Source organism: Salvia hispanica, chromosome 5 (genome assembly GCF_029641045.1).
Source record: "Salvia hispanica isolate PSC_SH4W2 chromosome 5, Shi_PSC_v1, whole genome shotgun sequence".
In the NCBI taxonomy this organism is placed as follows: Eukaryota; Viridiplantae; Streptophyta; class Magnoliopsida; order Lamiales; family Lamiaceae; genus Salvia; species Salvia hispanica.
In genome coordinates, this window is record NC_142696.1 from 41,615,302 (window position 1) to 41,635,189 (window position 19,888).

Sequence of the window (19,888 nt, forward strand, 5' to 3'; positions counted from 1 at the left end):
GCAACGGCAACATTATCGCCGAATTATCGCCGACTTCGCCACAATGGCCGGCGATAATTCGGCGATAACCGGCGATTTATCGCCGAGAATTCGCCACCTCCATTGGGAATGCTCTAAGAATCGTGCCAATGACTGCGACTTCTGTGGATTATTTTTTTTAATTATTTTTTTTCTCTCATTTATCTTTTAGTTCATATAAATATGTTCATTATATTGGCTTGATTATAAAAAATTACTGCATGATTTACACTTTAATTTTCAATTTTGTAATTCCAACTTCAATATACTTTTTGCACTTTGAGGAATTAAAATTTTCTTTAGATTAAACAATTTATGCTTAGTATGATTACATTAATAAAATTATGTAGTCGTTTATAATATTTATCTTCTACTAAATTATGTAATCGTTTATTCAATATGTCACACACACATTTTATAAATCCGGTTCCTATTTTGTGTGTTTGTTAGAGGATATGAATTTATTAAACTGATTTTCAGTCTCTTTCCTATTCTTAAAACGGGAAACACTTTATATTTTTTAATTTTTATTATCTATACATAGAAAAAAAGGAAAAAGTTAGGATGAAGTTACATTTTTTTTTCTCCGTTTTTTAAGTACTAGTTATTAAAGGGGTGCAATTCCAATTTCTTGAGATGGGTAATCTTAAATCTGTCTTCAACCATTGTTATGAAGTTTGTATACTTAAATTACCAAAAATCCGCAAATAATAGTAGTTTAAAGTGGAAGGTAACTTTTTTATTAAATTCGTTATAAAGTAGTGTGTGTGATTTGATCATGAAATATGATTGTTTGTTGAACCTTGTGAATTGCATGAATATAGGATACTCAAAATTCGGGAGTCAAAGAATTTTAGAAAATGTCATTCAGTCATCTTAAAAACAATGTGACAATACTATTATACTAATTTTAGTAATCCTTTATTTTCTTCTACAAGTTACCTATAAAGTTATACCCTCAGGCCCATAAAACTGCCCCAAAGCCCGCTCAAGCCCAAAAATTCTACCCTTAATTGATGGAAAAGCAAACCAACCAATTTCATGGTATAGTCTACTGAATATAAGTAGAAGTAACAACCATCTCCTTCCCCAACTAAGTCCAACTTTATATCACCAACTCGCGGCCACCAAGTCCACCAATTTTGACCAGTGCAAGGTGAGGAGGAAGACAAAAAAATGAAGAAGATGAGAGAAACTGGAGAATAGCTTCAAGAGGCAAAATTTGTCAAAGACTCGAGACCACTTGCCGCTAATGAAGATTCTTCACACCAAAGAATTTTGAGGTTCTAAATTAACAATTTTCATTTTTAAGAATAATAGTATAATAAAAATAATTACTACTACTTTATAAGGGTAATTTTGTCATTTTATGTATTGTATTGTTGAAAATGGAGAATTGATATCTGGAGATTTGGGAAAAACTCCATTGAAGAAGGAAGTAAAAACTGTGAAGAAGAAACTGTCGAAACCGAGAGGATAAAACGTGTTTCACTATTGACTACATTGTGAAAAAATTACAACAAATTGCAACTAAGAGCCTTATATATAGGCTAAGTAAAAGACCAACTAACTAATAAAAAGCTAACTAATTACATTTTATTTTTCTAATTTCAACACTCCCCCTCAAGATGAGAGCAAAACAAATGCAACCATCTTGCCAAGGAAATGAAGAAACCAACAAACAAAAAACATACAAAGTTCTCCTTGTAGGATAGTGATCTTAAAACTCCCTGTACCACATCAGCACCAGCAACGAGGACTTCAACTCTCCTTGCAAGTGATCTCAAAACTCCCCCTTAGTAGGGAATCCATCTTGAGCATCAAAACTTATCACAACAACTGTAACAACACCACATTGTAGGATCTCTGCAGTTTGAGCAGTAGCAAAAGTTGTGACAGCAGATTTCCACCCTAATTTCAAACTTTGAATATGAATGAAGCAACAACACCATGAATAATGCAACAACACCATGAATGAAGCAACAAAACCATCCAGCTTGAGCAAACTTGCTGCAAAGCCAACAATCTGCCTCAAATCCTTGAGCATCATGACCAAGAACAATCACAACACCAATACGAACAACGCCGCATAGAAGCATAGCCTTTCCTCACCCAAACAAACAACAAATCTGGCAAACTGACTCCTCAATGAAGATCAAAAACACATCCACCAACCAAGCTTCGGTCATAGACGAGATTGAAGAAAAAGGTTTAGAAAAAACAGATTCACCCGAACAATTGGTGAACAACAAAACAATCATCCGACATACAATCGGAAAACCAGAGATAAATCTGAAAACATATTCAGATTCAACAACAAATTTGAGAAAACATATTCTCAAAACGAAAAACTCAACCGATTTTGATCGGAGAGAGACAAACTTGGATCATACAAATCCAATGAATAAACGAAAACGAGACAGAAAACAGATCCGAAATTTCAGATCGGCGGAAATTAACGCCGTAAAGAGAGAAAATAGAGAATGAGAAGCAAAAAACGAACCGATTCAAACATCTGAATTGAAAAATCAGAGAGATTTGAAGAGAGAAATTGAAAAACCTGGAGCACCGGTGAGAAATCGGAATACGGTTAGAAGCTCGCGGAAGAAATACGAAAAGAAAAATAACCGATCCAATTTTAATAACAAACCCTAACTATGAAGATTCAAACGAAAAAAAAAGGATAGAGGTAATCAGAGGAAAACAGAGGCGCAGCAATTGCGCTCTGATACCATGTTGAAAATGGAGAATTGATATCTGGAGATTTGGGAAAAACTCCATTGAAGAAGGAAGTAAAAACTGTGAAGAAGAAACTGTCGAAATCGAGAGGATAAAACGTGTTTCACTATTAACTACATTGTGAAAAAATTACAGCAAATTGCAACTAAGAGCCTTATATATAGACTAAGTAAAAGACCAACTAACTAAAAGCTAACTAATTACATTTTATTTTTCTAATTACATGTATACTATATCATCCAAACAATGAAAAAGTAGCTAACATGATTCCGGTTGCATTTATTTTCATAATGTTCACATCCCGTATTTTCCAATACAATTAACCAACAATGGTAGTATATGCAATGATTACAATTCTCCTCCAGAAAAAATTCAGACACTTTACAACAAAGAAAGTGCATTCATAATGCGCACCAAAAAAACCAGCCTCAACCTCATTTTTCAACTGTCTCGTTTTTCAACTGTCTTGTCAGCTTTTGCATCCAACCTCAATTTCACAATCATCATTTAATTGGCTAAAAATTATCCTTGGATAATTTTTTTTAGTGAATATATACTTTGAACTCTAGAAAAGAATGCATCTTATAATCTCTGTGAACATATATGCAAAACACATTCGATGCCTTACGTATTTCACAATCTACTAAGTATATTTCTTCTTTTTCATAATAACAATCATAATAAATCTCTACAACATATAGATTTGACTTGGCTATTTTTTTTCTTACAATATAATCTATGTTTGAACATTTTACATATCTGAAAGAAGCTGGTTGGACCTGGACCTACTCCACCTATGTAAAACCTGACCATATACATCATAAAATGCAATTTCCACATCAGAATCTGTGAGTTGAACTGACATGAAGCCTTGCCCATCATAGAAGAATTTTAGGTTTTCATGACTTAAATTTTTAAGATCTCCCCTCCAAGCTTTCGACCCGGCACCGCTCGTTAGAAACTGAATAGGGCTGTAAATCAATTCAAAAATTTATTAAATTAAAGTTACAAATTTCATATTTTATTTCTACTTTAAAATTCATATAGAAGTTGGTCTCACACCTTTCGTCGTCACTGATTTGTTCGAGACAATGATCATGGCCGTTCATGTAGAGGTCTGCGCCATTGGCCTGATTTTCCCATTAAAATGTTCAAGTTTTTATTGCTCCATATGGAAAGTGATATTTTTAATACTAACATTGATGAAAAGATGAATTATATTTTTACACTCAAAATTTGTTTTGAGATATAAATGAAGTAGAGTAGTAGAAGTTGTACCTGAAGAACAGGAAGAAGTTGATTTACAAGCTCTGTAGTGTCACCGTGATGTCCCACACTTCTAATAGCATGATGGCCCACCACTATTTTCCATTTTGCCCTTGATTCCTTCAACGCTCTATCAAGATCCTACACCATTTTTATTTTAAGATAGTAATAATAATAAATACATATATTTTGTGGGGAGTGTTATATTGTTAACTCAAAACTTAATTGCTAACTATAACTCAATAATAGCTATTAGATATTCAAATTAAAGGCCTATATCATCAATCACGAAATGTCAATACGATCAACAAAAAACGTCAATAAGGCCATGTGATTAATTCCAAAAAATATCAATAGGGGTAATAATGGCAAGTTAGTTATAACTAACTTTTAAAAGAAATCCCAAAACTTTAAATTCATATAACATATATCAAATTAAAGATAATTTTATAAGGATTCCAACGATATACTACATGCATATGTTCCGACGTCAAAATTTGAAAAAAAAAAATCTAGAATATTCGTATTTTTCGTACACAGGCTAATGTCAATACAGCTAAGATAATATGTCAATATAAAGCATATACAATGTCAATCCTAAATTTGTGTTGACATTCTCAAAGCATTGTGTTGATATTTTCGAAACACTATATTGACATTTTCATCCAAAATCCTAATTTGACGTTTTTTTTAAAAAAAATTTCGATTTAATTAATAAAAACGAAAATTACACGTGGCAAATTGTAGACCACACGTTTTTTAAAATCATGTGGCCTTAAATTAGTTGTAGTTAGCAATTAAATGATGAGTTAGCAATTGATCACTCCCCTATATTTTATAATGTAAATTAAATATAATTTGAATTTTTGAGATACCCTTAATACATAGGTAGTGTAGCTCTTTGTAGGGAATACACCACGCCAATCATATATATGTTCTGGGTTTATGAAATAATCATTCACAAAAGGGGTCGTATCCAACATGAATATCTCTGCGATTTCTGTTAAAATAACACCACCAGTTAAATATCAATAAAATAAGTATATCCATCATTTTCTTTCTTTTAAAAAATTTGTTTACCTGCATTAACCACAAAAGACCTCAAACAAAGCCATCTACTATCAATTTTTTGAAGAACTGGGCTCATTTGTGCAACTGCATCACCTCGGTAATCATGATTGCCTAAAACTGCATGTGCATGTATCATTCACAAATTAAATAAGTAAATTAATAATTGAATTAAATTATTTTTCCAAAATTGAATTTGGTGAATGAAAATTACCACTGTACCACGGTTTCTGGAGGCTTTTGGCTGTGTAAATGTCGGTAAAAGATTCAACAAAGGCAGGGTCTGTCTCCCCTTTCAATCCATTATCATAAAAGTTATCACCTGTTGAAATTACAAAATCTATATCTAATTCTTCTCCAATTCTTCCCATCTGCATGCACACAACAAAATCAGATTTTTAAAAAATTACTATAAGTTCCAATATATTGATGACAGATATGTTAATAGTAGTATTCCATTTCATGTGGTCATTGCTAGCGACTTGTTTTAAAAAACTTATAGCAATTGAATGGAATATCATCATAACACCCAATGATAGAAAAGAAATAAAAACAAAAGTTAATTATAGTACTAGTATATTTGAACACAATCAGATTAATTAAAATAAAAAGGAAACATACATATATATATAGGAGCGCATTATAGTCAATAAGTTAAATTCTGTTAAAAATCAAAACAAATCTCAGCCCTTGGATCCTGAGATTGGATGGATGTGATAAGTTACATTATTAGCCCAAAATGCTACATTATCATTATTAGACTAAAATGCTACATTATTGTACTAAATAAAATAGTACATTATTAGCTAAGTTACATTATTTGACTAGTAATCTACATTATTAGATGACACGTGACAATAATCTAACGGTTACATTACAAGATCCAATGACTGAGATTTGTTTTAATTTTTGACAGAATTTCACTTATTGATCTGATCACGTTATATATATAGAAACTAACCTGAAGTGCAACTTGAGATTGGTTATACTCTCCTTTTCTTCCCCAATCTCCAATAACAAAAAATTTGAGAGTGCCGTCACCTTTTGTGGGTTGCTCAAATATTGGAAATTTAGCAGAAATTTGGGCACAATTTAATGTGATCATCGCCAGCCAGAGGGAAAAAACAATCATTTTCATGGTTTTCTTCTCAGACAAACCCATTTCAAATAATTTCTCTGACTGACAAGAAAAGAGATGCTTATTTTCTTTTCTTTCAACAAAGAAATTTACAATAGGAAGAACAATAAAGAGAAGTTTTTTTTTTTTTTTTTATTAGGAAAAGTGGTAATGATGTTATGCTTATATACATAGACAGTTTGATGATACTGGCTCACCGCAGTGTATGCGAAGACGTGAAAATATTTTTAGTAGATAAAACGTACAACGTACAATTGCCCCAACTATGTTTATTTTTAGTGCTCTCCGCTAATATTGCAACAATATATTTAGATAAAATATTTGTTCAAATAATATCTCTTTATCAGAGCATGCACAATGGATGCCCGATCTCACGCCCGATCGGCCGAGATCGGGCTCGGGCATGATCGGGCATCCATTGCAGGCGTCGGTCACGCCCGAGGACGACCGAGAGTTCGGTCGCCCATTGCAGGGGCGCGCCCGAGCCCGTTGTTTTCCAATTTTATTTTTTTTTTAATTTTAAATCATTTAACCCTAATTTAAACCACTCCATTTTCTTCACTTTTCACACACCAAACCTTTCACTTTCTCTTCTATATTCTCTCAATATCCACATTTTCAACAATGGATCCGAGTCAATACCCAAACCCCCATAATGTCGACGACGATATGCCCATGTTTGGAAGAGGAGGCGGCGCCAGCGGCGCCCGGTGGCCCGGCCACGAAGACTACCGGGTTGAGACGCCCGGATCTGTAGGATCCACTTTCGTCTCCGACTCTGAGTTCGATCCGTTCTTCGGCACCGAGGAGTATCAGGTTGAGGAGATGAAGCCTAGTTGTGGGCAACCTCCTGCCCCTGCGCGGCCGCCGCCGAAGAAAGGGAAGAAGAAGATGGCGCGGAAAGAAAAGGCGCCATCGATCCCAGTCCCACTCCCACCCGACGAGCCGAACGAGGAGTACGCAACAGGGCGTACTGACTACGAGTTGGATGAGTACCTGAAAAGGTTGTTGTGCTGCGTGTGTTCAAATAGGAAATAACAGGTTCCCTAAATCCAGCAAATCCACTAGATCACGTGGTCTAGGAACTCGTTGATCGCAAGGAATCCCGGTCGTCGGACACACAGAGCACTTCTTTCAAAAACCCTCAACCACTTTACTAAACCTAGTATAGGGAAGTAGGGATCGATCCCACAGAGAAGGATCGATCCACACTCCGTTGTGGTCTGAAGTTGAATTGACCAGAATTTTGTCCTTGACCCTGGTTCTGTCGATAGTTGCCTTGATGATTGTTGTATTGGTTATTCGACCCTTGATTTCCCTGATGGTTATTGTACTGGCCACCAGACCCTTGATTCCCTTGATGATTCGGTTGGGAGTTCTGGTAGTTTCCTTGATTGTTTCTCTGATGAGGTGGCACATAGGAGCTTCCTGGGTTGTTCTGATTTTTGTTTCCCCAATTAGCTTGGTCCTGATTCCTATACCCCAGCTGCAATTGTCCTTCTTGACCTTTCCCTGACCAGTTGGACTGCCTCTCCGGAGGGTGTGCAAAATTCATGAGCTGAAAAGGAGGTGGCTGGCTTTGATCATGATCAGTCCATCTAAAGTTTGTGTGAGTCCTCCATGGAGCGTCCCTCTGTCTTCCTTGATTCCAACTTCCCATCGAATTTGCTTGAGCTTGACACTCCCCTTTGCAGGGCTGACTGTAGTATGGTTGAAGTTGTCTTTCCTCTTGACCAGGGGATTTCTCAATTTCCACTGGAGCATGCGGATTATATTTCTCGATTGCATTTAGCAAGGCCTTTTCCAGTTTATCGATCCTATCTTCCACCTTCTTGTCTTCTTGATCCATCACTGCATTAGCTGATCCTCTCCTCAATATGCTTCGCGGGTTATCATAGGCCTTCTTTGCCTCGATCAGCCTCCCCCAAGGTTTCCCGAGCTTCACTTGCCTTATTCTTGGTAAAATTTCCCCCGCTCAAGGAGTTCATCAAGTCCTTTGATTCAGGGTTTGCACCTTCGTAGAACAAATAGTAAGTCTCCGCTTCTATCATCCTGTGGTTCGGACAAGCATCCAACAGCCCCTTGAAACGGGACCAATAAGAACTCAGAGACTCATCGTATTCTTGTTTGCACTCCTAAATCTCCTTCTTCAAGGCATTCGTCTTGTTGGATGGAAAAAAGTAGTCCAGAAATTCCAGTTTAAAATCCTTCCTCGTGTTGATCGAGTCCGGTGGAAGCCTTAGCAGCCAAGTGTTCGCCTCCCCCTTGAGAGCAAACGAAATTGCTCGAAGACGGCAGTCCTCCTCTGTTGCCTCGTTGGGTCGCTTCTGAATGCTGCATAGTTTACTGAACTCGTTCAAAAATTCATAGGGGCATTCGTTCCTACGCACAGAGAAAGTAGGTAGAACTCCAAGTACATTCGTCTTGATGTCGATCGACCTCCGTCGTGGGTTCGAGACTATAGCATGAGCGGGTTCACCGTCAAGATGTGCGGTGAGCGACCCTATTTCTGGATCGGGATCTAGTAGATGAGCCATATTTGGGTCTTCCTCTTCCTCGGTCTCGGAATGCTCTGGTTCTGTTGACGACCCTGGGTTCTCTTCTGTCGATGAGTTCCACTCTTTGTCACTTTCTGACTCGAACGGGAATGGATCCTCCGTCCTCAATCCTGATCTGGTGGTGATGGTAGATGTAGATTCCTTGACTCGCCACTTGTATTGGCCACTCCCTGATCCAGATGAGCTTGCCCAACTTTCAGATTGGAAACCTGCTTTCATAAACTGTCAAGGAGAAAGAGAATAACAGAAATCAAAATTTTACTCCAAATCCTTAAATGAAATAACAACAAACGCCATCCATCCCCGGCAACGGCGCCATTTGAAAAGGTTGTTGTGCTTCGTGTGTTCAAATAGGAAATAACAGGTTCCCTAGATCCAGCAAATCCACTAGATCACGTGGTCTAGGAACTCGTTGATCGCAAGGAATCCCGATCGTCGGACACACAGAGCACTTCTTTCAAAAACCCTCAACCACTTTACTAAACCTAGTATAGGGAAGTAGGGATCGATCCCACAGAGAAGGATGCGTAATACTCATGTTCAAGGATTTGGGTGTGTTTTTGGTGTTGGCTGCTGCCACGCATTTTCTTGGGTTGAGGAAAACAAATTTAACTTGACTTGGGAATCTTTAAAACTCCTAAACTAACAGCTAGACCTAGGCAAAAATTATAAGAGAACGTTGCAAAGAAAGTTAACTGCTCAACACTTGATCTAAGAAAACTGCTTCACTACTAGACCTAAGAAATAGACCTACTGTGGGGACCATGACTGAAAAAAGCAAAGTACGAACGAAAAGCTGGCAGAATAACTAACTCTCGTACTAACTAACAGCGACATCGTCTTCTACAACCAAATTGCATAAACTCATAAGAAATTTAACATGAACGAAATTAAAACAGAGCAAACTAATTTTAAATCAAATCTATGCATGAACTATGAAGAACTAAACAGATTTGCAGACACTAGACGAAACAAAGCAGAAAACAAGAAGAAAACTCGAATTCATCTAACAACTTTCTTTCCTCACGTCGAATCCAACCTCAGACGCTAAATCCACTCCGGATCCAAGCGTCCAATACGAACTCCAACCAACAGAAACTCTTCATCACTTCTGATTCGAACAAAAACAAACTCCAAACAGTCAATCAACCATAGATCTATCACCAAATTCTCATGTCAAACACCACAACAACAAACTAAAACAGAGATCGACAAGATACTTGTAGAAATGAACTAACAGCAGAGAGATCTATGCAAATTGACTTGAAATTCAACTGCTAAACGCAGATCAACAAACGGAAGGACAATAAGTATCATCAACAGCCAGGTCGACTCCCAAAAGTGAAGTTCGACGGTAAAAACGAGCAAAACAACTGAAATTAAAAGGAATTGTATCTTCGTCCACACTCGGACGGTGTTTCCAACCACGAAATTTCTAAGAAAATAATCTTCCGTTCCCGACTACCCCAGATCTCCCATTCCCAAGTGTGTGTAATGTGTGTGAGCTAAAAAGAGTGAAGAAAAAGTCCTCCTTGCGTTGCATGCTCTTCTATATCTAGGCGTTTGAGTGGGGCCCAGCGAGGTATAGATAAGACTTTGTTGCCCTCAGCTATTGACTCCTCTGTCACGCCAATTTCCCTTGTAAATCTTGCTCACTTCGTTCCTTTCCTTCGCTAGACCATCTCCTTCAGTACTTACTTGATCTAGCGATTTTCTTCACACACCTGGCTTAGGAAACGTGTTAGACCCAACAATTTATAACATTTTTTCGCACATTACCGATGCATGAAATTAGCCTTATCAGTACCTGAAGGTGGCTCAGTGTTGGGTCGATGTATCAGAGGATTCAATATCCTCCAACAACCAGACTTCAGCCAGAATGTGGGATCCATTGAGGAACGCTACAACGAGGTGAAACCGAGGTGGGCGTTCAAGCGGACCAAGGTTCAGCTGCGCAAATGTTGGGATCGGATCAAGTTCCACGTCAACAACTTCTGCTATATCTACAACAAGAACAGGGACGGAAGGGCTAGCGGTGAGAGCATGGAGGATGTCCTCAACAAGTCGTTGTCCGAGTACCAACGACAGTTCGGGCAGTTCAAGCTGTACAATGTTTGGCTGATCTTGAAGGACAAGGCGAAGTTCAACGGAGGGATACCGGCTGGATCCGGCTGCGAAGCGGACGAAGACCACCGCCACTGGCGGTTACACGAGCAGCGGCCCATCTCCTGTGGATCTGAACGCTGAGCCGGAAGGGAGTTCCGGCACGCCTACGTCTACTTTTAGACGTCCCATTGGTACCAAGGCTGCCAAAGCCCATGCCAAAGGGAAGGCGAAGGCGGACGTGTCTGGATCGGCGGCCCCCCCGCAGGCTGCGCCTCCTCCATCTGCTCAGCTCATGGACCGGGCGATCGAGGAGTTCGGAGGTTATCGCGAGGTGGTTGAGTATAGGTTTATACTTGACGCCCAAAACAGCCTTCGTGAAGAAACCGATCCGGAAGCCCGACAGAGGACTAAGAATATGATCAAGAATTTGGCCTAGAGGTTGAATTTAGATGATTAGTTTGGTTTTTTCTTTTTTAAGTATTTTAGGTTTAATGTAGTTTTTTTTTTTTTTGCATTTGTTGTAACAGCCCGGATTTCTAGGGTATAATAAATACGACGACTACTACCAAGACGGACTTAAAAGCAATAAAAAACATAGGCTAGGGTTTCATTTAAGAGATTTGACCAAGGTATTAACGAACTATCAAAGCAATGAGTCAACAGTTTAACCTAGAAAATCAATGAAGAGTAGATACCATAAACTATGATAAAAAATCAAGGGTTCGACATAAATTCAACAAAAACCACAACATGTCTCAATCTTCTAAACCAAAGGGAACAAGTTCAAAATAGCCAAACAATACTAATAAGTTTCAAAAATTCAGCGGAAGCGACCAAGAGAAAGTGAAGCTATGTATGAAGACACAACTACACTCGAAGTTCAAAATATCCATCTTAATTAATTAAATGTGCTCAACACCCGCCTCCGCTCGTCGCCGTTCAACCTGCACGTAAGGAAAACACATGCAGGGCTGAGTATTTTGAAATACCCAGTGAACTCGTTGCCAAAACATTTTAATAGTTATGTCACCCTTACCATAGTGAACTCGAGTTTTACAATTATCAAAATGAATATCATCGAGTATCACAAAAATATTTTCTTAGACTGGCCAGTCAATCAAACTCCCCAATTTCCTCATCAATTTCCACAATCACAACATTTCCATGGTGCGACGAAAGTGTGGCCACACTTTTCGCCCACGAGACCGGCCGACTAGCAAGGACGGCTCTCGATCCCACCGTGTACACTAGCCTGGTAGGGTTTGCGGCCCTACTCAAATCCGAATTCGTTTATACATATCCATAGCCCTATAGCCCAATGGAGCGAACTCTCAAACTGAGCATCAGGCGCACAACATCATCAAAACAATCACAGGCATGGCATAACAGTTTAAACCACCATTATCTCTCCAAATTCATAAATTTTCAAGTACGTTTCTCTCTTTCGTTATCCGGCTTCGCAACCGAGGTTTCACCTTTTAATCACATAGGCACATATCACGAATTAGTTTCAACATCAACTCCTAAATCATGCATGTCTCAACGCTTCCCTTTTTTCCCACCGATCCGGTTTACAATTATCATTCAAAACAAGACATATTCATCATATATGTTTATTCACTCATCAATCTTAGATCTATCATCAACTTATGTCACACATGAGGGTCGTTCACGCGTCACACATTCACACGCACGCAGGGGCGGATGCAGCTCTTTAGTAGGTGGGGCATTTGCCCCTCCTGACCTCTTCCCCTCCCTTCTATATTTATTACAAATTTTCATGTATATATGTAAAATTATATCAAATGCCCCTTCTCAAAAATGAAAATTTTATTAACTTTGCCCCTCCTGTAATGAATTCCTGGCTACGCCCCTGCACGCACGCACGCATACACACGCACACATATTTTCCATATCCCATTTAACCACTTTCATTCAATCTAGATGCATGGGGGGTTCAAGAATACCGATTAATCGGTTAGATGAAGAGAGATTAATATATAGGTACCTTTTCTTGTCAAAACGAACGGTAGAAACAAAGTAGAGACTTGATTCTTCAAAAATCTTGAGGCTCAAACTCTAACTCTTCTCAAAAGATGAAGAATTATTGGAGAAAAGAAGAATAAATCAAATATTTGGGAAGATTTGATTCTACACAATTAAATAAATCAAATATTGTGGAGTAGAGAAGAAGAAATAAAAAAAATGAGCTAGGGTTCAAGGCATGGAAATTTTCAAAATCTATGGATTTTATTTAGCCAAGATTTTGTTTGGTATATTTTTCGGAGTAGAGTAAAATATCACGGATCAAAATAAAATTGAAAATCTTCCAAATATATGGGGAAATAGGCGTGTAATATGGGGTTCTCCCATAAGGAATAGATTTTGAATATTAACTAAAATAAGATATGGCAAGATATCTTGAGGTATGGTAAGATTTGGTAGAATATTTAAATTTTAGGTATGGAAGGAAATCAAATAAGGGATCAATTAAACAAATAAAATAATTACTTCTTCCCAACCTAGGTGATTTTCGAAAATCACCTAGAACAAATATAGGTGTCGATTTCTCCCATAGAGAAATAGAGAATAATTAGGCTTTGGATTTAATTTAGATAAATATCCTAAGAAATGAATTAAATCCGGAAAAATAGAATTCTTTCTCCAATAATAGTAGGGATCGAAAATATCAAATAATGTGGTTATAGTATTTATGAAAATTTTCCTAATATTCTCACTCACCCTTAAACAATTAAATCACCACATAAATTCACCTTTAATTCAAATATTCATAAGCCACGTCATACTCATCGAGTTTGACTTTTCAAACTTCCAACGCAACCCTAGACACAACTCGGTTATAAGAACTCATGCAATAAATTCATTCATCGATTAATTCACATCTCCCACGTCATCAATAAAATTTTACGACTCTAAAATTAGGGTTTGAAATTTCAGCATGTTACATTTGTGGTGTTTAAAATAATATATTTTGGTATTTTATAGTAATTAAAAATAAAATTAAAAAACAATGATTTAAAATTGAAATGAAAAGTGGATAAGAGATAGGTCATGCACTAGGGCTCCACCATTGCAGAAAGATAGAGCATGCTGACGTGGCAACCACTAGGGCTCTCACTAGGGCTTCCACTAGGGCATCCATTGTGGATGCTCTTAGGGCCTGTCCGATCTTCCATATTTCCACTTGGAAGAAATAAATGTGGTCATATTTATATTTTGATGATCCCACCACAATGAAAGTCAATTGCATCAATTGGTGTACAAGAAATAAGTGTCAGAATTTGATGTGATGGTTTGGGTTGACTACTATTGTAGCCGTGATTGGTCAATATTGCCCTGTCATTTCACACAAATTCCACCGACTACCCAATCCTATAAACCGCGCCAACACCAAAATGTCAAATTTCACGGGTTAAATAGGTAATCTGACACGCAATTAACGATTCACTGTAGCGAAGCAGTTTTCAAATACCAAGTAGGAGGTCATAATTATATACGCCGAAAGTCGTGGCCAACAGTGCGAACCCTTGGTCATAAAAAATGTGGAACACCGAACCATCATTATTCACCAGTTTTTACACCAATTCTGCCATTTAGCAAACACCAAACAGCCGTTAGGGTATCTCTAACATATTAATGATGGGCCGAAATCCTTGTTGGATAAGGTAATATTGGGGCGGCCCGTTTTGAATAACGAAACTGAGCATTTCAAATTAGAATCACTGCAAAATAAGGTGAATCAGTGAATTGAGTGATCGATCGGAGATGAAGCTGCGACACGCGATGGTGTGCTCTTCGAACCAGAACAGGAGCATGGAGGCGCACTGGCTGCTCAAGAGAGAGGGCTTCGACGTAGCCTCGTACGGAACTGGGCAGCACGTTAAGCTTCCCGGCCCCTCCCTTAGAGAACCCAACGTCTACGATTTCGGCACCCCCTACAAGCAAATGTTCGAAGACCTCCGCCGCAAAGACCCCGAATTGTACCCCTTCTTTCCCTTTTCTCACTAATTTTTGCTTGATTGGAGTTGATTAGCGCCAAAATCGGCGAATTCTAGTTCATCATGTGCTAAAACCCCTTTTCCCCCATACTTTTCATTCCTGAAAAAAGTAGATTTTTTTTGTGATACTGTCTGTTTGAAAACTTATGCAGTTCCGGATATTGGTATATTACTGGATTTTCCCTATTTTTCCTTCTGAAAATAGGAGAATTTGTGATGTAAACTGACTGCACTTTTAGTGGGAGTTGCTTAGCTGTGAGATGAAATACTGAAGGGCTTTTTAATTTGTAGCTTCATAAATACTAAGAAATATATAGTACTTTGTTGGATTATATCATAGATGTGTGTATCTAAGTTATGTGGTGTAGCAAGTCTGGTAATATATTTCGGAGCAGATGTCACCGTTATCACAATGAACCAATGGACATATATATACGTGCTCATGTTAGCTTAAATGTTTTTGTCCTTATATTTCAGTATTTCAGCCTCATATATTTGAAACTGCACAGATATCGGCGAAATGGAATATTACCAATGCTCAAGAGGAACTTATCAGTAAAAACTGCCCCTCAGCGTTGGCAAGAAAATGCTGCAGATGGCACATTTGATGTCGTACTCACATTCGAAGAAAAAGTTTTCGATATGGTTCTTGAAGGTTAGTAAATCAAAGCAGACTGCCTGGTTTTGCGCCTATGATTGTGAAGTCTATTTTATGAATGAGTTTTTCCATATGTGTGAACAATTTAGAAGTTGAAAGCTTTATTTTGGATGTGAAAATATTACCCCACAATCAAAATTCTTGCGAAAACAAGAAAACAAGCGAAATGTTTTCTTTTGAAAACAAGAGATATGTTTGTAGGAATTTTAATGTTATGGATATTTTAGTGTCATACTTGAACTGAGTATGCTCATGAATTGTGTAATGAAATCGGACATTTATTTCAGAGCTGATTACGTTTATATATGCTGCTTGGTAGCGAATTTCTATAGTTTGTTAGACCTGGTGTCTTGAGGTCTCTGGTAATATATCTATTCTTTCGTATTGCATTGATGATGGGAACTAAGGAAACGTAAGACCCCTAGAAGTGGGCAGTTAAACAGTTAGCATGTCATTTAACTTGACATCTTTGATCATACCAGTATATCATTTTCTTTTGTTGATTTGGAAAATTCACATCCACCAACTAATTGATTCCCTAAATGCAAGTATTTAATGTACTAGTTCTAGATGTGGTTGCTTTCTTTCATATATTAAAAAATATATCTCTGTAATCGATCAGCTGATGTATGTGTGCGTATGGCAGATCTACATAACCGGAAGCATGTGCTTTTGAAGCCTGTTTTAGTCATCAACTTGGAAGTAAAAGATAATCACGAGGAGGCAGCAATTGGTGGCCGGCTTGCGCTACAATTATGTCAAGAGGTACACACTTGTTTGCCATCCAGAGATTGGACATAGTAGTTTCAGCTGTTTAAAATATTCAATGCAATAATATGCAGATCGAGGCTGCTGGAAATTGGGAGGAATGTGTTGATGATCTCATTATGAACTTTGAGAGACAAAACCACAGGAAGCTCGTCTACAGCATCTCATACTACTGATCACGTTTTGGCTGATAGTTACGAGTCATGAGCAGGGAAGATTGGCTAGGAACATAGCAACCAAGTGGAGCTTTAATATCTGCTCGAGATCAAGATTTCTCACTTGGGTTTAAACCTTCTCTGTTAAAATTGTACTTCTGCTCGGCTTATCACAAGCTACCTACTGTATGTGTACAAAGATGCTGCTTTTTGTAGGGGCCAGCAACATTGAAATGAAACTGATTGAAATACTGATCCAATTAAATTTAACTGCAGATGTTTCGAACTTTGATAATTCTTTGTTCTTGATATGTCTAAAATTTAGACAGACAATTGTTTCTAAACTACAAACTTTAAGGTCAATTAAAGGTTTTGCACATTACAAAAGGTTAACCTATAGTTTGACTTTGATTTTACAGCCGGGATTAGTTTCTACTTTATCCCAAATCAGGATTTAAGGTTCATATATACTTTTTGAGTTTTCTCGTGATGGTTAGGTTTTTTAGTTAAATTACAATGTGTATCATGTGACATAATTATGCCACATGAGCAATGACAAAATTTCAATTTAGTAGTAATAAACTGAGCTCGATCGCTGAATCAAAACTACAATAACTAAAAAGCATAATCTATTGTCGTGAACGAAATTAGAATTTGATCGAAGTTAGGAATAGGTAATAATTTTACAAGCATAATTTCATCAGGTTCGAACAATTTTGAGTGTAACCTTTCATATACTCAAATATAGGGATTAGGGTCCTATTATCCCCTTATTGTCTTTTTCCTTCTTAATATAAACTATTAGATTAGTAGAATGGACGGACTAGATGAAGCATCACAAAATCATCTCGTGTTGCATTATTAGTCTCATTTTGTGCATTATACGGGTATAATTGTAAAACAACAACGAATTAAAATGGAAGGAGCGAGATTTCAACGAGATTTTCATAGACCTTCCATCTACTCACTCTCTCACTCCTCAAACCCACGATTCAACATCGTCTCCCTGAATTCCCCCCCCCCCCCCCTCAATTTCCAAACCCTAGCCGCCACTCCAAGCCACCGGAAATCAACAACTACAGAAGACGATTCTGCGGATTTTTCTCACTCGCTCGACTCAGCAACGTTTTAATCGGTGGAAGATTGCAATCAACAACAAGGTAGGGTTCCTGATTTTGGGTTTTTCAATTGGGTTTTTCTTCATTACTAATTGATTGGTTTGATAAATCAAAGCAACTACACGGAGAAGATGAATTCTGTCGGATTTTGCTCACTCGCTTGACGCAGCAACATTTTAATCGGTGGAAGATTGCAATCAACAACAAGGTAGGGTTCCTGATTTTGTGTTTTTCAATTGGGTTTTTCTTCATTACTAATTGATTGGTTTGATAAATCGGAGCAACTACACGGAGAAGATGAATTCTGCCGGATTTTGCTCACTCGCTTGACGCAGCAACGTTTTAATCGGTGGAAGACTTCCAATCGACAACAAGGTAGGGTTCCTGATTTTGGGTTTTTCAATTGGGTTTTTCTTCATTACTGATTGATTGGTTTGCTAATTGAAGCAACTACACAGAGAAGACGAATTCTGCCGGATTTTGCTCACTCGCTCGACGCAGCAACGTTTTAATCGGTGGAAGACTTGCAATCAACAACAAGGTAGGGTTCCTGATTTTGGGTTTTTCTTCTCTGTTGTAACAAATTCATTATATATACCGTTTGTTACATTATTGAACTCTATCTACTGTATCATTTAGGTCTGCCATTGTTGTAGATTTAATTTATGCTACATTATATGGACTTGTTGGTACATAACTGATTTGCATGAAAAATGTAATAGCATTTGGTACATTTTTTTTATGTTTTTCCTTGAATCATCTACTTCAACTTGGCTGTATTAAAGTTAATAGTTAATTACTGCTTTACAATTGGGTATTGCTCGATTTTTTAGAGGAAATCTTATTATGCATTATTCGATTGCTTTATTTGATTGCTTTCGTACATTATTTGCTTGCTTTCGTACATTATTGTTAATGTCGTGTCTAATAATCTTGTTTATTATTATAATTATAATGTACGACTATAGTTATTTAATGTATATTTCTTACTGAGTAATGTACGAATATAGTATTTTAATGTATGTTTTTCTGATTTTGTTTGTGATCAGATGGGTCACCATGATTTGAGAAACTCTGCAACACTGAAAGATATATAGAATGACAAGGAGAAGCATACGTGGAAGAGAAAATATGACATTTTTTAGTTTTTTTTCCAGATATATTGTTTTTTATACTTGTTTTAAGACGTACATTATTTAGTAGTTAAGTATTACATTGTTTTGGAGTTGTCCTACTTTATAATTTTATCTCTACTATTATTATGTTATAAGTTTACTATATACGTTTGACCCATGGATTGGTAAACCCAAAGGGCATAAATTCAAGTTCTCTGTAACATTATTCTCTGCAATCTGTACATTATTAATTGTTACGAATGTACATTATTAGATACTATTGGTACATTATTCATTGTACCAAATCTAAATCAAACATTAAAAAACGAAATTTAATTCATGTGGTGGTACTATACCCTAGTCCCATGGGTTGCTAAATCCAAGGGGAATGATTCAAACTTTCTGTCCTTTGTGATGGTTCCGTTTGTGAGTGGGTACTACAACCTAGCCCCATGGATTGCTAAACCCAAAGGGCATGAATTCAATTTATTGTCAACATTATTCTATTCAACTTGTACATTATTCACTGATCCGTACACATTATTAGATAATATTGGTACATTATTTACTGTATCAAATCTTAAACGTCAAACATAATTTACTCGTCAAACATTAAATACTTACACAAGTACATTATTCTCTTCAATCTGTGGCGTTCATTACTTAGTTCTACTTAGCCTAAACATTTATTCCCTGAATATACAACAAGTGAATAAACATTATTTAGTTCTTCAATCTGTAAATTTTAATGTATGGGTTAGTAATATGCCCTAGCAAAGGGCATTTGCTAAACCCTATGGGAATGACTCTAACTCCCTTCCTATAGTCAAGGTTTTGTTAGTGAGTCGGTACTATACCCTAGCCCTATGGATTGCTAAACCCTTTGGGGAATGGATTTAACTTCTATCACACATTAAACCCACTGTAATGTACATTATTCAAAGACGGCGTACACATTATACAACTATAATCGTACATTAATACAATCTGCATTATACACTTAATATATTACATTATTTGTCGAAAGTTTACAAACTGTAACTTACGAAAAGAAAACACCAAAAATCTGTAAATCAATGAACGAATTAATTAAATTACTTTCTTATTGTTGAAAAAACGAAACCAATCGAGGAATACTTCCAGAATTCGGGTTTAAGCGAGA

The 19,888-nt window shown here is 37.2% G+C and overlaps 2 protein-coding genes and 1 long non-coding RNA gene across 5 annotated transcripts; 2 read left to right on the forward strand and 1 right to left on the reverse strand.

The window, feature by feature from the left end:
- Positions 1-3,388: 3,388 nt before the first annotated feature.
- On the reverse strand, positions 3,389-6,347 carry LOC125190969 (purple acid phosphatase 17-like). The gene is made up of 7 exons (XM_048088403.2): positions 6,053-6,347; positions 5,306-5,462; positions 5,104-5,211; positions 4,899-5,023; positions 4,036-4,164; positions 3,820-3,887; positions 3,389-3,728 (listed from the first exon to the last, which is right to left on the reverse strand). The coding sequence occupies exons 1-7, from the start codon at positions 6,251-6,253 to the stop codon at positions 3,509-3,511; spliced, it is 1,008 nt and encodes a 335-aa protein (XP_047944360.1). The 5' UTR covers positions 6,254-6,347; the 3' UTR covers positions 3,389-3,508.
- Positions 6,348-14,627: 8,280 nt separating this feature from the next.
- Positions 14,628-16,788, forward strand: LOC125190221 (Ssu72-like family protein). The gene is made up of 4 exons (XM_048087459.2): positions 14,628-14,894; positions 15,422-15,567; positions 16,217-16,335; positions 16,413-16,788. The coding sequence occupies exons 1-4, from the start codon at positions 14,680-14,682 to the stop codon at positions 16,512-16,514; spliced, it is 582 nt and encodes a 193-aa protein (XP_047943416.1). The 5' UTR covers positions 14,628-14,679; the 3' UTR covers positions 16,515-16,788.
- Positions 16,789-17,527: 739 nt separating this feature from the next.
- On the forward strand, positions 17,528-18,845 carry LOC125186327 (uncharacterized). 3 transcript variants are annotated; one of them, XR_007170416.2, is made up of 5 exons: positions 17,528-17,653; positions 17,727-17,819; positions 17,893-17,986; positions 18,059-18,152; positions 18,661-18,845. It is a non-coding gene; the product is annotated as an uncharacterized LOC125186327 (long non-coding RNA). The 3 variants fall into 3 exon arrangements; XR_016130182.1 differs by having other exon boundaries at positions 17,727-17,986; XR_016130183.1 differs by lacking the exon at positions 17,727-17,819 and having other exon boundaries at positions 17,546-17,653.
- The last annotated feature ends 1,043 nt before the right edge of the window (positions 18,846-19,888 follow it).

Coding starts and splice junctions, on each gene's coding strand:
- LOC125190969 (XM_048088403.2), bottom strand. CDS start 6,253: ATGGGTTTGTCTGAGAAGAAAACCATGAAAATGATTGTTTTTTCCCTC. Junction 5,212..5,305: donor CCAGAAACCGTGGTACAGTG/GTAATTTTCATT, acceptor ATGCACATGCAG/TTTTAGGCAATCATGATTAC. Junction 4,165..4,898: donor ACACTACCTATGTATTAAGG/GTATCTCAAAAA, acceptor AAAATGGTGTAG/GATCTTGATAGAGCGTTGAA.
- LOC125190221 (XM_048087459.2), top strand. CDS start 14,680: ATGAAGCTGCGACACGCGATGGTGTGCTCTTCGAACCAGAACAGGAGC. Junction 14,895..15,421: donor CGCCGCAAAGACCCCGAATT/GTACCCCTTCTT, acceptor GAAACTGCACAG/ATATCGGCGAAATGGAATAT. Junction 15,568..16,216: donor TTTCGATATGGTTCTTGAAG/GTTAGTAAATCA, acceptor TGCGTATGGCAG/ATCTACATAACCGGAAGCAT.